The following is a 17,673-nucleotide window of genomic DNA, read 5'->3' on the forward strand; positions in this document are numbered from 1 at the left end:
CTTAAAAAAGGATGTGTGTGGGGAGGGGGGGCCAAGGACTTGAACAGACATTTCTACAAAGGTATACAAATGGCCTCATTTTTCTTGATCCTTTAGCAGCCTTTGACATGTTTATCAGCGCTACCTCATCCCTCACAAAAAAAATATTTTCTTCGTTCTGCTTTTAGGACACCACTTCTATGTCACTGGCTGTTCCCTTTCAGTCTCCTTTGCAGGTTCCTTCTTAACTCCTGACGAGATTTAAATTCTGCAAGGATCTCGAGGGTTCTGACGCAGTCCTCGGCTATGTTCATCACTTTAAATATGACCCAAAATGCTGACATCTCCCAGTCTGGATCTTTCTCCTGAGCTTAGACTCATAGATCCAACTGCTTATTCAACATTTCCACCTAAAGATTAATAAGTATTTTATATTTAACTTATCCAAAATCAGGTCAATTTCTACCCCAGGTCAATTTGCTGCCCCATCTCAGTAAATGACAACTCTGTTCCTTAGCCACTCAGGCTAAAAACCTTGGAATCATCTAGTCCTCCTCTTTCTTACACTGCATATTACATCAGCAAATCCTGTTGGCTCTGCCTCCAACATAAATCCTGAATTTGATCACTCCTCACTACCTTCACGACCACCAACCATCATTCCTCACACAGATAAGTGCAATAGCCAACAAGTTTCCCTTCTCCCCATCCCTGTCAGATTTCCATATAGAAGAATGCTTTTTAAACTTTGTAACACTTTAAAAATCTAAGCAAGTCATGTCACTTCACTGCTTAAAACCTCTCCGATGGCTTCCTATCTCTGAGGAAAAGTTGTATCCATCATATGGTCCTCATCGACTGGCCAGCCCTTCTGGGGGCTTCAGCCATGCTTGCTCTTTGCTTCTGCTCCTGCCTCAAGGCCCTTTGACTTACTGTTTTTATAATACTCTTTATTTGTGGGGCTGGTTTTCTCACTCCCTTTATATCTGACTATAAAAAAGCACTCTGCATCCTCCACTTCCCTTTTACTTGGCTTTATTTTCTGTATAGCATTTACCACCACCTGACCCGCTCAGCATATTAGTTGTCTGACTCTCCCCGACAGCATTCACTGAGGGCAGAAGCTTTTTGTTCATTGCTCTGTTCTCAGCACCAAGAACAGTGTCTGGCATGGAAGTGGCACATACTCAAACTGAATGGACATTGTCACTTTGCTTAAAAAAAAAAAAGACAGGGGGTACAACTTACAGGGTTTTAATGAATATAGATCATTTGACAGATACAAATTCTTCAAAACATGGGGCCTAGGGGGGAAAATAGCACCAGGAGTCCAGGAGTCCTTAGTTGATAGAATGCGGAAAACCTCTAAATTAGATTATTCTAGGTTTTGAAGTTCAATTGAAATTCAAACTCAACACAATTTCAGTAAGAAAAAATTTTGAATTTTGGTACTGGGTCTGGTTATATACCCTACTCTCTGGACATATACACCAACTTAAAGTTTTTTCTAGTCTAACGTCTCTCTGTATTCCAACCAACCAATTTCTGCAAGGACACAACATTGCAGCCTTGTCTCCTTTTCTCTAGACCCTAGGTTTAGCCTAAGACGTGATAGCTGGAATATACACAGAATGAAAAGCTTTCTTATATTTGAATATAAACCCAAAGTAACAACGAAACCCTGCACATGCTTATCTATTTCTTAAATTACTTTTTTTCCTATTATCCAAGTGTTTCATGTTTATTGTGGAAAAACTGGCTAAAAGTCACCCATATGCCACTGTTTATCACTGTTAAATTCCTCAGATCTTATAAAATATTCACATATATCATAGATTGTGTAAAGTAACTTTTTCATCAGCTATTATTACTCATGTATGATAGCTGAATCTTCTAAGTTCAGGCAAGATAAGTGGCTTCGTAGCTAACGGCCAGGCTGAGTGCCAAAAAATAGTGTTTCAGCGCAAGGAACCACACAGAACTCCATTCCAGCCAGGACTGGCTATGGATTGTCCTAGATACGAAATGAGAGATAGATTCTTCTGTTGCTGAAATGAAGATAAACTGGAAAATTCTATTCCTGCAGAGTAAACCTTGTAATAGGACATTTCTTCCTGATGAAAAGATTATGCTAAGGGGAAAGAAATAACATGTAATCATAGGAAACTGTTTCTTTTGAATTCTTATACTCTTTCATGTACTTGTATGGATTGTTTTAAGGTATACTTAGCAGATAAGGTTCTATGCTAATTTCTACTCCTTTTTAATTTCTTAAAAGTTTAACATTTCTCAAGCTACCCACCTGTTGCTTTATATAAAGTCTCTTGCACCCAAGAATGACAAACTTGGCTGTATAGAGTTGTATCTCTTTATTAAGAATCTGAAAATGTTAGTGGTGGAAGATTTTAGAGGTCTAGACCACGTTGTAAATCGTAATTGTTAGTTTTTCTTACAGAGTAAACTGTGGCTCAATATGATAAATGATTTCCCTGAATTTTAGAGTAGTTTTGTCCATAATCCAAGTCTACCAACTTTCCAAATTAAAGAGCACTCTGTACTCTCTTAGAGGTTAGCTTCAAAATGAAAGTATCCACAGGTGGCTTATCATAATGATGAACAGGTGTTGGTGTCTTTTAGAAGTGGTTGGGATAGTGGTTCTTCCACTTCGTGTGTATCACTTTGAATGAGAAATCTACTGAGCCTGTTTCCTAATTTTCAAATAATATATTCAGGTTCTTGGATCATGTTTATATTTTGCATATAAACATTTTCTCAAAGGATACAAGATCGCCCTTCAAATAAATAGGACTAATTTTCACACGATCAGATTCTAAAAATGTTCTATTAATTTTTACAGATGTACATTCAGGGAAAATTACTATTTGCCAACTTTATTTTCAATGGTTATAGCACATCTGCTGAAGACCTTCAAAAACAAATTGTGAAGACAAGGAGCGATTATCACATGGGATATTTCCTACCTGATGACTTCAAAATCCGGTAATCACACACATTCTACCTTATCTCACACTTTTAATTAGCAAATTCCAGATAAGGGCCACATTTCAAGAATAGCCTTTGAGTATTTATTCTTTGCTTCAAATCTTTTCTGAAAAGAAGTAGCTTATTTATTTAAAAGTTCAGTTTAAGGAAGGCCACTTTCTCTTTAACTAGTGAATGTTCCCAAGACTGTAAGCTAAGCTTAAAAAGATTCAAACCAACAATTCAATTACATAAGACAAAGTTTGATCCAATGCATGTTAACTTCCTTCTTGGTTCAGTATTTCTTTTCTGTCAGGGAGGTCACATAAGTCAACAAATTTAACATGATTAGAATATATCCAATGGCTGACACTCACTTTGAATGGTGAAAATGGAGCTTTTAAACTTAATCTGCTGTTTTCACTGATAAATTACCATGTGAGGGCACTTGAATAACCAAACAAACCTTAGACTGATGAATCCAAACCTTTTTTAGTCAACTCCTGTATTCTGAAAAATACTATAATAGAAGAAAAAGAGGGACAAAACAGAAAAATAATTTTTACCTTTGGCTAATTAGTGCATGTTGCAAATACCAGAATAAAAAAGGTACACACACAAAATACAAAGAAGTACAGATTTTATTAGAGACTTCTTAAGCTTAGGATGAACAATAATACAGATACATCCAAACCTACTGTTGGGTTCTTTTAAAATTCTTTAAAACAGATGACAAAAATTCAATATAATAAAATACATAAAGCTACGAAAGAAAGTATTTTGTTAAAAAAGGGTATAATCTCAAGTCTTCAGGAAGGGCAGGAAATGTATAGTTCTACTACGTAAAAACATAAGTAGTCAGAAAGTAAAAATTAAACTATCTCTGAAAGAATAATCTCAATGATAATTTTAAAAATACAGTTTAATATGCTGAAAGTCTTACATGAAGGCGGACTTTAGAAACTTAATATGTAAACAAGCCTGAACTGTGTAAGACATTTCAAAAATTCCTATTTTTAGTGTTCATATTTAATGATGTTAAGAGTGCAAAGGCCCTTCAAATACTGAGAACGCTTACTTTACATAAAAATAACGTGGGTTTCATGCATTTCAGACTATGTGAAGAAATACAGTTAACTATGCTCACAGATTGGTGCACTGATAAAAGATTACTGATGTTAGAACATTTTCATATTCGGGCGGATACAAAATGTTATAATTCTGGAAGAAACGGATTATAAGGCTCACCTATTTAATTCTATATAGTGTATTAGAAAAACATGAATGAGAAGAACTGAAGCATAAATTAAGATTGAACTCACGAGACAAAAAAAAAAGCATTTAGATTATTTGGCTTTAAAAAGAATCAAAATCCAAAGATCATTAGATCGCCTACTGTTATCAAAAGAAATATCATGTGCACATAGTAGCATATATAGTGTTTTGACGTAAACAGAAAACACTATGCAAAAATGAAAACACTGAGAGAGAAAGGTAAACATAATACATTTAAAAAAGCAAAAATAGTAGAATCCATGGGGTGAAGCATCTCTGTAATGAATGTAACAGAGCTAATCCCAGGGTTGAGTTCTTCAGAATGAGCTCACAGTCCTACTTTAAAAAATAACCCACTGACCCAATTCTTCTGGTGTGACAAGGCTTGGAGGAATAGCAGTTTGGGCTCCTTTCACATGTGGAGTCCCTGATTAGTCTGCAGTTAATTTCAAACAGGGTCTAAACCTGTTGAAATGCCAGTATTACCAAAAGTATACATTTTCATTGCGTATCCTAACCTTTGGATTTGGGGTCTTTTCATGCCTTTTTAGAAATCCTATCCTCAAAATTAAACAAAAACATGCATGTGGCTATAACTATGTTATAGATTTGACGTGAGAACTGCAGGGAACGAAAATCAAGAAACTTACTAAAAACCAAAAAGTATTTTACAAAATACTTTTGTAAAATGTGGGACATTAGCTTATTTATTATACTCTATCATCCTAGCTTATTTTCATCAACCATAGCAGATTTTAAAATGTAGCTTACAATGAGTCTAATAAGGGACAGTATGTCTACCAATGATACTAAAGGTTCTTCCCAGGTCTGAACCTCAAAAAGCAAGTTCAAAGCAATGTGGTGGATTTAATAACAGATTAAAAGACAAAGGCAGTCTCCAGACACTAGAGTTTAAAATTACTTAAAATTACTTAGCATTGGAGCCAGAGGGCAAAGACCAATACCTTTCAGAAACTATGAATGATTAGTTAAATGAGACTGATACAATATTGTTGCGTAGAAAGTCTTCTGAGAAAAAAAATAAAACAACCCCCCCCCGCCAGAAATCATTAATTTGGGGGAGAATTTTTTGGCTAAGCTGTTTAACTTAAAAGTAGACATCTGATAATAAAAGTTACAAGTACAGTTCTCACTGGCAAGTAATAACCATATTACATATCACATTTCTGTTGTGATAAAGTAATATAATGTCAAAGTCTGATAAAGCTTTATCTTGTTATCCATTATTATCCCTCTAATTTTAGAAGAACTAACCAATTCTTGTTAAAATGTAGGCACACATATAAAAATGTGAGTCTCAGTGAACGTAGGACGTCTGAAGCCTCAGGTCATCTTCAGTCTTCACGCTCTTGATGTTCCAGGAATGATGCGCGAGTTTAGGTTGGTTCTAGGATAGGCCCAGGGGCCTGGTTTGATCTGGGATCCCTGGGACCATACCTAGAACAAACCCAAACAAAACCAAACGCCTTTGGAGTGCTTTCAGCTCAGGTAGACTTCTGGGCTTTTCACTCACATGGGCCTCCAGGGCTGTACCAGGACCATACGCCAATCTTTAAAGAATGGGAGTAACGTTTCTGGAGCTTTCTGTACGTTGCCAGATACCTGTACTGTGCCTGAGTAAGCATTATGTAAGTCATAATACGAACAGAAGGTACTACAGGTTGGTGTAATAAAAGTGCAGAGAATACTTTGATTTGGAAATGGAGTTAATTAAGAATTTACTTTGGAGGAAATAAGAATATGTAATTCTTAGGATATAAAAGAATAAACTTATAAAAGCCATGTTAGTTTTAGGAAAAAATGACAAACTCATTTGTAGGTAGCTAACCTTTAGGAAATGCTACAAAAGTGAGAAATCCCAAGTCAAAAATGGTAAAATCATCCCTTATTTTGAGAAACTCAAGATATGAGAGAAAATATATATATTTCTACAACAATATTTCATAGAATATACCCACTTTTAAAGTGTAGTCAGAAGTATACACAACTTGCCATCCTATTGCAATAATATGTTTGATATGTGCCAAATGAAATTCAATAAGTAGGTATGAAACAAAGTAATTTAATGGCCAACAGTTAAAATATAGCATTAAAAATACCATATACATTTTAATTTAACACACATTTTAGGATATCCATTAAACCAACTCCTTATTCATGTCAAATTTTTGTGTAAGTGAATCCTGGAATGAATTCATCCTCTTTTTGGTTTACAGCAATTAATGAGTAGAATCATTTTCCTCCCACAACTATACTCCAAGAGAATTTTTCTTCTTTTACCACCAACCCAAGTTCAGCATCATGACTATCTGTTCTCTAATACCAGTATCAACTCAAGAAACTGTTTTGGATTATTTATTTTTTTAAATGAATATTGTATCATTACTCCCAGTAAGTGAATGACTGAAAGCTGACTATGATAGAGAGTCATAAAACAAACAGACTGATTTTCCGATTACCCTGTATATTACGGAAGAGTCAATCAACATATAGTTATTAAAACACAATCAGCCTGTTGGTAAAACTAAGTTGTTAAATGCTAGGATATCCCCTTCCAGACAGATTTGAATTTTACTTACAAACATTAGAACATGCAAATTTCATGTTTATTTTTCATTTGAGAGAAAAATCATCATGCTTGATTACTTAACATATTAAATGATAATTTAAACATGCAAAATATAGAATGACAGTGGGAATTTAGTCATTCAAATATCTGTCAGTATCATTAGATCTAACACTAATAACTTTTGGCAAGATTTTAACATACAATTAACTGAATAAAAATAAAAATACTGTCTTAAAAACCTGCATAATCAAAGAATAAATTATTTGAGGTATAATTTCCTAGAGTCTAAAAACTTTATTACTTCTCAGTTCTCTATGATATCAATAATGAAATTTTTCTTATTTTCCAGGGCTCGACCTACTTCATGTTTTGGAAATGAAAATATATTTCTTTAAAAACAAAACCAAAACAACAACAAAATACAACCTCACCAAAGGAATTCTTAGCAGCATGTGGTAGCCAATTCAAATAGAAAGTAGTATAGAAAATGCTGATTTGAGTGAACTGGTTTTAATTGGAGCCCAAAAATTCGAGGATAGAAATACAGATAAGTATGAAAAGAAAGTGGTTCTTTTTGTACAGTAACAGCTCTTCTAATTTAAGAGCAGGTACCTAATCTAGTAACTTCACTCATTTTCAAGACAGCAATGAAATAGGTACTGAAGTAAGAGATGTCACAAAATCCATGCACTCAAGTATAATGCAACTTTTCAGGTCTTTACTGAGTCAATTTATTCTTACTTTATACATTATTCTAGCTGTCTTAGTCACTTTGTGTCCAAAAACCAAAGCGGACTAGAAGGAGCATCATGAAGATAGAGAAAGGCTATTGCTACAGGCACACTTAAGCAAGCAGTAATAAAAATCAAAGGAATTAGAACTATTAGAAACAAAGACAAGAAAACAAAAAAAGCCCTGCAGAATGAAGCCTTTTAGTAAAGGGGCATATAGCTCTCAATGCCTAATTAGTCTATCGCAGCATAATAAAAAAAAATTGTTAATGATGACCATTTTGACATCAAAAAAGATTAAAATGTATTCCATAGATCATTTAAGAAGATAGCAAGGTACATATTAAGTTTTTAAAATATTTCCTTCAGAAATTATTCCAAAAAATTTTAATGCTTAGAGGTTTAAGCTCAATAGAAAACTGGGATATCTAGAATGACTCATTCCCCAAATAATTCAGTTAGCCATTTCTTACTAAATTAGCCATGCATGTTTAGTCTTAAACCAATAGTTCTAAAATATAAATTGGTGAACAGAATTGACGTCACATTTATAGTGCTGTAAGTTTTAAGTCTGTGTACTATACTAGGAACAATTATTAAGGACAAAATGTTGAACGTTTTCCTAAAATATACACAATAATTTAAACAAAGACGATAGTCAAATTTTCTTTTATAGCTAAATTCAATAATGGAGAGTCCTAGAAACATCAATATATAAAAACTGAATTAATACTTCAAATATATGGCAACGCATAGTCAACCCTGCATTTTTTTTTTTAGCAAGATCCTCGTAAAGGACTAAGAGGCAAACGAAAGTATGCAGCCAAACAGGTACCACAAATCCATGCACTTTACTGACAGAAAAGCCCCTTAGCCTTCTTTCGGTCTACTTACTCTTACTTTAGACACAATTCTAGCAAGGTTGGCAATCCTGTTTCTCAGTCCACAGCAGATTAGAAGCAGCAAATTAGGGGCCTAGTGCAGGAGGCAAGCACACAAGACAGCAGCAAAAAGTGATAGCTGATTACAAGGGAAGACAGAGAAACTGTGAAGAACAGACATAACTCAAAAAAGCATAGCAATGCAGGATCACATAGTAAAGGGGCATTATATATCTCAGTAACCGCTTGAGAGTGCATTTCTGGTTATCACCCAATGAAAGGAACTGATGTTCTTAAAGAACACAAAGAAAAAGTTAAAGTTAAATCCTAAACACTAGAAAAAGTGGAGAAGTAGGAAGTACATTTTAGAAAATTTCCTATTACACTGTTAAAACAATTTAATAATTAAACAAATTTGCCTCAGTTACCTGAAAAATTAACTTATGCAGGTTAGTCATTCGTCAATTACAGGTAAATGGTTACTGTACTTAGGACACTTTCCCATATTTTCTCTTCTAAAATATTTGTAGCTTCATTTTCTAATATGTGTGAATTGCACATATATGTTCTTATAAACATAATGGGAAGAATAAATCAATCTTTATGCTTTGTCTGCTTGTCATTCATGGCATGATACGTACTTTAGTTCAAATAATGAATTAGCTGAGTTAGTCCTTGTCTTGCTTAGGTATGGAAACAATATAGTATGATTAAGACAAATCAATTTAACTTTTCTTTCCACATGATTTCTAATACTTTATCAAACTATTTCATTTTATATTACTGATGGTATTTAAGTAAAACTCAGTTACCAGAGTGAAATGACCTCTAGGGTCCCTTCTGATTAACACTCTATTGATTGATAATTTTGTGAAATGTATCAGAACTTAATTCTTTTTATGCTTTAACACTGAAAGTTTTACCACTTTTATTATGTGAATCTGAATATTACTACTTATTTTTTAAGAAAATTGAGTTAATTTTTTCATCTATTTTACTAACATATTTATAACTAGATCTTGTTTTTCAGCCTCAAAGGTTTTATTTTTAACTACCTCGAGAAGTGAGAAATCAAAACATCATTTAGCAATCTGGAGAATTTGCTGGGAAAACTCTCCATGATGTTATTAGGTCAGCTGCACCCATAGGTTTTAAATGATGGATCTGGGATTTAAACGCATTCCCGTCCTTCTGTGTTAGACTTTTAAACTCATATTCTTAAATTTCCTTAGTAATTTGCCTTAAATGTGTTTCTTTTGACTTGCTTGTCCCCAATAACTTCAGGAATCAAAGTTGAGTCAATGTATCATTTCTTAATGAAATACATTCAGACACTGTAAATACGATTAGATTTAATAAGGACTTAACTTATGAAGTCAGATACTACGGACATTTGTGAAAATAAGGAGAGGACTGCAAATCAAAGACCAGCAAGAGTCTGGCCCTAGAGAGTCCAGAAATGTAGAGTTTTAAATGAAAGCTAAGGAAAAAAAAGGATTTAAGATGATAACTGTAGGCAAAGAGTAAAAGTCCTGTCTTCAAAACTGACCTAAATAAATAGCCTCTTTCATGCATTCTTACTTTAAGTACTAGATTTAAAACAAACTATGGAACTATTAATATTAAAAGCTGTCAGGATATTATTCCTTAAAGCAATTATCCTGTCAGAATACTGCTGTAAAATTTGGAAAGCACATTTACAAGTTTTTCCAGAGAACTTCTTTTGGATGTGTGATGGCAGATATTAAAACTAGTCAAAAGCCTGATAAAACAAGGTGAAATACTCTTAGATAAGTAACAAAAAAGGATACCTACTTATATTACATTGACCTATTTGTTTTCTTTTCTAAGGTATTCATGGCAAGAAGCATAAAGTCCTAGAGAGAGGTTCTTAGATTTTACTGGGCATAAACATCACATCACCTAGGTCTCATTCCAAAATGATTGACTAGGAGGATGGCCCTAAATCTGCATTTTAAAGATAAGACCTCCAGTTTATTCTAATATAAGTGGCCTATGAAAAAAATAGAGAAACACTGACCTTTACACTATTATGAGAGAAAATTAGGAATTTTCACAAGGAAAGTAATATTTTATCTTGGAAATACTTTCAAAGATGAAAGAAATTTTGAAAACTACATACACCAAAAAAACATTCAATTAAAGTTCCAAGATCCTTGTATCAAGATTTCACCAAGTAGAATTTTCATCAAACTAAGTAACAACTAGTGAACAAAATAGGTCAGACTGAAAGATTAGAAATTCCTGATTAAAATTTGTCTTTCAAAATTAGAAAGTATCACCTTAGAGAGCATTGGATAAAACTGATACAATATATTTCTCTCAAACTTAAAAATAAAATACCAAAATTAAAAATTATCAAACTCTAATTCTTATGTAAGGTTGTAAATCAGGTGGAGTGAAAGATTACCAAGTTTTTCCATCATTGCTTCTAAATTCAAGGTAAAAAGGAGTTGGCAAACTAAATAACTAAAAAAGAAAGTAAACTAAAAATTATTATTCAAGAATAGTTATAACACAAGATATTTTTTTCTTGAAATTTGGCTCATTATTTCTAAGTGGTAAACTAGGCCCACTTGTAGGTATTGCTCCTATATGATTAACTATGGATAAGTCCCAGAATTTTTGGCAAACAGCAGAATCACTTATAATACAAAGGATCTCTACCATTCATATAAAGCAGAAACAAGTTTTTCCTCAGGATAAAAAATAAATTTCCTTACATTATTAAAAAAAATCCCTTTGACATATGAAAATTTACTCACTTGTGCTAAGTTATAGAAATTCGAATGTGTTTCTTAACTCTAAAGATGATCTAAATTCATCATGTAATTTTTTTGGGGGGCAGCAGCATAAATTGAGTTATTCCTACATTTTCCCCAAATAATGTCTATACATTCTGTCAGTGCATAGGAGCTATAGGTTTCAAAAAATAATATACTCCTGAAAATATCACTATTTGAAAATGTAATCATAACACAAAATAGATGAGACTGGACAATTTGGAAAGCAACCTCTTTTAAGAGGTAGTTTGTAAATGAAGTATTAAGAAGACAAGGATGCTTTCCAGGAGGAAGCTGACAGGATGTTTCCAAAATCTTATTTAGGTGGAGAGGGTATAGCCTCAGTACAGAAATCAGCAGCACGGTGACCTGCTTGTGTTAATGGCACCAGTTATCTCTAGGCAAACTGATAAAAAGAACTTTCTGCTGAGTTGGGGATGAGGCCTTGGACCACAGGGATCCCATGGACTTCTCTTTTAGTTGCAACAAGAACAGAAAAGATAAACACACAAAAAATTAAAAGGGTAATTTCTAAAATGGTACAATGGCTTTCTTTAAAAGATCATTAGGAAATCTTAAAATTAACTACTGAATACACTTATGAACAAAGAAACATAAGAAACAAATCATAAACCAAGTACTTTTGAAACTACTTTTTAGTTCCAAACCCCAGTACACATCAATTGCATGAACTCATTGTTTTTTTATTCAGAACCTGTATCTTTGTTTTAAGACTTGGTATAAACAAAAATAAAATACAAACAACTTGTTATTAACATAATAGCTGCAGTTATTAACTGTGAGAATACAGTAAAAAGGAGTCATACTAAATGTTAATGTTCTTGCAACAGAATTATCCCAGTCATTTTATGGTATCAAATTCTGGCAAGAAATGATAAATTCATTTGTTATTAAAAGTACTTAAAGAATTTCCAAGATCAATTGGTTGTGCTGCAAATAAAACAGCAATTTATTCAAAAGAGCCCTTACCTTTCTCTTTCTCTTATTTTCCTAAAAGATCTGCCATACAGGTAACTACTATTTTGGATCAGTTGTTCAAACCAGGGTTCTTCCCGTAAATTCACATCTTAGCTTTATATATAGTAAACTTACACGCATTTCCCCTTTCCAGTGGAATATCTAGTCTTGAAGCTAAAACACTTTCATAAAAGGAACAATTTAAAATCCTTCATGTAAATCTTGGTTCTTATTTTTCTTCTACCTCATTTTTATTTTCTTGTATTAGTAGTTCTTCCTCTTCATCACCAAAAGTCTGTTCCTGCATAGTGGTAAAGGACAGAGATCTAGCAGCCACTTCGGCAGCGAGGCCAGCAGTGAAGGTAAAATCCGGTGACAGCTGCAGCCGCGCCAGCCTCTGCTTAATGGAGGGCTGTGACGAGTCCCTGGGAGTCAGATGGGCAGCGGCCAGGCCACCAACAACTGCCTGCTGAGAGTCCTCTTCATTGTCACATTGGTAACACATTCTTTCTTCGGCTCCTTGCAGGAAGGCTTCATTTGCAGAACTGTCTTTACTTTTATCATCTAGAGGGTTTTCACATAAATATTCAGTCCTACTACTTATTCCATTGTCAATTGTGGAGGGTTTACTGTTTTCTTCTTCAGTATCATTTTTAGCAATTTTTATCATTTTCCCCATATCTGAATCCATTGATGGTTCTGAATTACTTATGGGTTCCACTGGGTCTACAGGAGACAAGGATTTCAACACAGCTTCGAAGGAGAAAAATAAAAAAAAGAAAGGAAGAAAGAAAGAAAAATAACTAAGGACCCAGCGATAATATAAACTTCTCGTAGTTTCTTTTCTTATACAGTATAATAAATAAAGGCTAAATAAAACTTTCTAGTAAAATCAATGTAAATTTATAAATCCAGAAAACCTTATGAGATAAAATGCCCTCAAAATAAAATTAGATGGAGTTTTAATGAAGATTTAAAAACATCTCACATATTTTCTTATTCGAAATATTAAAGCGGTGGTTCTCAAAGTGTGGTCCCCGAACTAACAGCATTATCTAGGAATTTGGTAGAAATGCATATTCTCAGGCCCCACCCCAGACCCACTCAATTGGAAACTGGGAGTGGGGACCAGTTATGTTTTACAAGCCTTCCACTTTGTTCTGATGCATACTAAATTTTGAAGACCATTGCATTAAAGAATAAGCAGCATGGTTTTCATTGATAATATGTCAGATACAGGGCCTAAAAGTAATCTAGATAATAATCGTATTTTCAACACATATATATTTACAAATTAAAATAGCGTAGAAAACAAATGCAACATACAATTTGACTTACTTGCCAACCACCTAAAGAGACCCTGATGAAAGTAAAGCCATAACTGCTACACACTTTGTAATGTCACATAAAAATATAAAATAAAATCTGCATTCAAGATCAACTACTGTACAAAGCATAATACATAAATATGATATATATCCATACGGCAGAAGTTGTCCTTTCAAGGAAAATGAAGTTTTATTTAGCCCCTCTTGATGTTAGTAGGCAGTGGGTTGCTTGCTAGGCAGTCTCTCCTCCCAGTATGAGGGGTTAGTACAATACAATATGTTATGAAGCATGGCGGAAGAAAAAAAAAGCACGTCTTGAAGTTCTGGCGTTTATTTAAAAAGTAATTTTGTAAAACGTGTCCATTTTCAAGAAACAGATCCCTAAGCTGCAGTATCTCCACTAGAGAAGCAGCAGCAACAGAAAAAAATGGCCACAGCAGGTTCCAGTGTAGAGTTTCCCTCTCTAATTCCATTCGGACTTTACCCCTGTAGGCAGAGATGAAAACAACTCTGGAAGATGTACTGAACATTTTCATGGGAAAAGCATTTTATGGTATCAGCAGCTTTTTACTTATTTTCACAAACTAAAGCAGCATTATTGCTCTTTCAAATGTAAACTATCAAAAGCACATACCTGGAAAAGAGACACATCTGTCATCGTTTTATCTTTGCCCGTACTGTCAATAGGATAATTTTAAAGCTACATGATGAAATACTAAACAATAAAAAAGGATATAAATTTATATACAATGCTATTTTCAGTCTTCATGTGCAGTTTTAATCTATAAATCTTCTAGTTCTTAAAGAATGCAACATATATTAAAAGTCGATTTGATATTCCTGATGATTGCTAATTAAATGAGGGGATACAATCCATGTAATGAGTCAACTGACATGTGTTAACACTGTGCTAGAATATAAGACTCCGGGAACGTAGGGATTTTTGTCTCTTGATCTAAGTGTTAAGGATACAGCAGTAAACGGTACCTTAATAACTACTTGTTGAATGAATAATTTGCTGAATGAATACTGTGGAGGATAACAAAGCCCTTAAGGAGACTATAATTTAATTACAAAGACAAAAAAAAAAAATTCAAATGCAAAGAAAAACAATAGTGCCTAAAACCTAATACTCTTAACCTCTGATTTAGGTAGGCCCAATATATAAACAAGCAGATTACAGGAGCTCTGTTTTTACTGCTGCTTCTAGGAGGCTCCTAATCTCACATATGCTTCGCTGGCCAAGACTTCATTTCACTACAGTGCCTCTCTGGTGTGAGGGTCTGCAGTGGTAGGAAGGGCAGCAGGGCTGGAGTTGTCAGAGGAGGAGTCACAGAGGAGAGAGGCTGACTGGGAGAGAGGACAGCTTGGTGGAGAAGACAGAATTCTTGGTAAAGGAATCAGCATGAATGTTTTTCATGCATAAAAACAGTAAGTGTGTAACATATAGTCTAATTAGATAAATATAACTTTCTAGTATATTTCTATTCTAGTATAGAAATATACTAGAAATAGTGGGAAATATAACTGGATATGATGAACTCATATGATGGATAGGCTTGAAACCAGGAAAAGAAGGTTAGATTTAATACAATAAAAAAGGGGGCACCACTGTAGGTTTTTAAGATAAAGAGTCATTATCAATGTGCTATTTGAGAAAAATCTGGAAGGAGTTTGCAAGGACACAAGCTCTCTTAGAAGCTATCTTCTAAGCATAGCTTGCAAGAAGGTATTGAGAATGGAAGTCAGCTAAGAGGCTATTATAATACGTGAGTATAATCTAATAAAGGGCACCAATGGGAAGAGGAATGATAAAATCAAGAAATGTACAAGGGAGAATGGTAGGGCTCCTAAGAGAAGAAAAGAGAATCTTGAGGAACTTTCCAGAAGTATAGGTAATCTATATATTTCTAATAAAAAAAAAGAAAGGGCAAAGAAGGCAGTTGATTTTGAGGCTCCACATAAATACTCTAAAATGAAAGGGAAGTCCCATTCTTCACCTTCTGAGAAATCCATATTTCCTCAACTAAGAATTAACTTGTTTGATACTGTCAAGTACTAAGCTTTCCAGCCATTCCCTCCCCTGCCTCACCTGAAGTTTAACTAAAGAAGGGTGGGAAACATAAAGAAGTTTAAGACCAACCTTCAGTATTACCAGTCACCCAACTTTGTCCAAATCTAAGTATGGAGACGGTGTGTGCACAAGCACCTCCTCTGCTCCCATCTATTAAAGTGCTCAAATTCTTTAAGTAACCTTAATGATGTAGCTAAGTAGCCTAGGTCTTGATTCATTTCTTTCAATAGTGAAGTTATTAATCTTGTGTTTCACTGAGGTATTTATAATATCAACATAAAGAGAACAGAGGTTAGTGAAAACACTCTGATTTATTCAACTCACCACCCATTCCAAAACAAATTTAATAAAAAATCAAATAACTGATGAAAAGTATGATTTCATATTCTCAGTTTGATTATATACCTATTCTTTTACTGATCAAATTGATTTTGTCTAGAAGAAAAAGTACTATAATTACTGATGAATCCTTAAAATTATAGCCATAAGAATTCTACAGCTAAAATAAGATTCACAGTTAAAGAAAAAAGAATCTCCTACATTGAAATAACCTTTTACTCTGAAGTCAGTCCTTACCGTGATCACTAAATAGAAGTTGCTTCCACTTTTGCCTTTCTGCCTCCGATGCTTTGAATCCCAGCACAGATTTTAATTCTTGGAGTACCCTCTTGGATTCTTCCTGCTCATGCTTCTGTCTCTCTCTGTCTTCTTGAGACAAGTAATAAAAATCATCCTTTATGATATCATTGTCCATATCTATATCATCTACATAAGCTTCTAATTCCTGAAAATGAATAAAAGAAAAAGCACTTTACTAGAAGCAGATAATTTTCGAGTGGTATTCATTTACTTGTACAGGGCTGGTGGTCTGGGGGAGGTGGTCAGGTATGTTTAGTCTTCTTGTGGTAGACATCTGTGATGCTTTCGACTTCCCAGGAAGTTTGAACACTATACATAGGATTGGGGAACACCTCGTCAATGGGTCTCTATATCGCCACGGCAAGGGGCAGGAACTTTCCTTGCCCAGCCTCCTTTGCAGTTATGGTTCAAGTAAATAGCTTGGGATTCTCTAATTAGATGTACCTGGATCAAATCTGATTCGGAAGTTTGTTATAAAAGAAGCAGGCATCTTGAGGAATCCATTCTGGTAAGGATGGTGGCAGATCAAGGTTCCAGAGGTAGCATTCAGGGAGCAAGTGGCAATGTCTGCACCCAGTGACTTAGCAATGATGTTGCCACTGATGAAGTTCTTTTGAGTGATTTTAGCTCTTTACCCCAGCCTGGTTCAAGCCTGATTATCTGGCCCTCTGAAATATTCTGTCATCTATCCAATGTTTTAAACAATTTTTCTTGTTTGTTGGTCTCTCTTTGCAATTAAGAATACTGAATAGACTATATGACCTCAGGAAAAGAAGTTTTCCTTAGGATGAACAAAAGAAATCTTTGTCACTATCTAATGCAATCATTAAATTTGTTTTTGAAAGTGAGGTATAACATACATGCAGTCAAATGCACAAGATAATTGTACAAGATTTTTACATATGTATACGTGCTCGTAACCACCACTCAGATCCAGATAAAAACATTTCCAGCATCCCAGAAGGTACCTTTGCCAAGGCAGTAACTTTTAATGTGTTTAATCACTTTTAAGTGTCTAAGAAATGGACAGTTTAAAATAATAAGAAAGTCTGCTTGTAGATTCAATGGATTAAAACTCAAGACATAAGAAATAATGATTTGATATAAATTCGGTAAGTTATCTTGTGATTTTGAAGCTTATTAGAAACATAACTTCAACCCTTATTCAATTAACCATGTCACTTACAGAGAAAGGTAGGTAAGCTTTTAAAATAAATTTTCTTTAGGGGAACAAAAAGCACTTTTCAGCCTTACCTGCTCCTCAGGGATTGGATCTTTGTCTGCAATGTGCAGAGTAGGCTGCATCAAAGGTGCCACCGTACAGCGTGGGTTTTCACATGCTGTATCAGGCTTGCCTTAAAAAGAAACAGGCCACACAGAAATGAGTACCTAATTAACAACGAAATTATAGA

General features: G+C 34.3%; 1 protein-coding gene across 16 annotated transcripts in view; it reads right to left on the reverse strand.

Annotated features, from left to right (window-relative positions):
• Positions 1 to 3,584: 3,584 nt before the first annotated feature.
• VEZT (vezatin, adherens junctions transmembrane protein) overlaps positions 3,585 to 17,673 on the reverse strand; it is a 60,556-nt gene continuing 46,467 nt past the window's right edge. For 9 of the 16 annotated variants that reach the window (XM_039874085.1, XM_039874084.1, XM_039874083.1 and 6 more), the window contains 3 exons: positions 17,516 to 17,616; positions 16,199 to 16,406; positions 3,585 to 12,973 (listed from right to left, as the gene is read on the reverse strand). In XM_039874085.1, the coding sequence (XP_039730019.1) occupies positions 12,450 to 12,973; positions 16,199 to 16,406; positions 17,516 to 17,616 (833 nt within the window). In that variant the 3' untranslated portion in view covers positions 3,585 to 12,449. Of the gene's footprint in view, positions 12,974 to 13,863; positions 14,035 to 14,182; positions 14,264 to 16,198; positions 16,407 to 17,515; positions 17,617 to 17,673 lie in introns of those variants that run through there. The other 7 variants (XM_039874094.1, XM_039874093.1, XM_039874088.1 and 4 more) reach the window with 4 other exon arrangements.

The sequence above is a fragment of the Pteropus medius genome, unplaced genomic scaffold (genome assembly GCF_902729225.1).
Source record: "Pteropus medius unplaced genomic scaffold, Ma_sr-lr_union100, whole genome shotgun sequence".
Lineage (NCBI taxonomy): Eukaryota > Metazoa > Chordata > Mammalia > Chiroptera > Pteropodidae > Pteropus > Pteropus medius.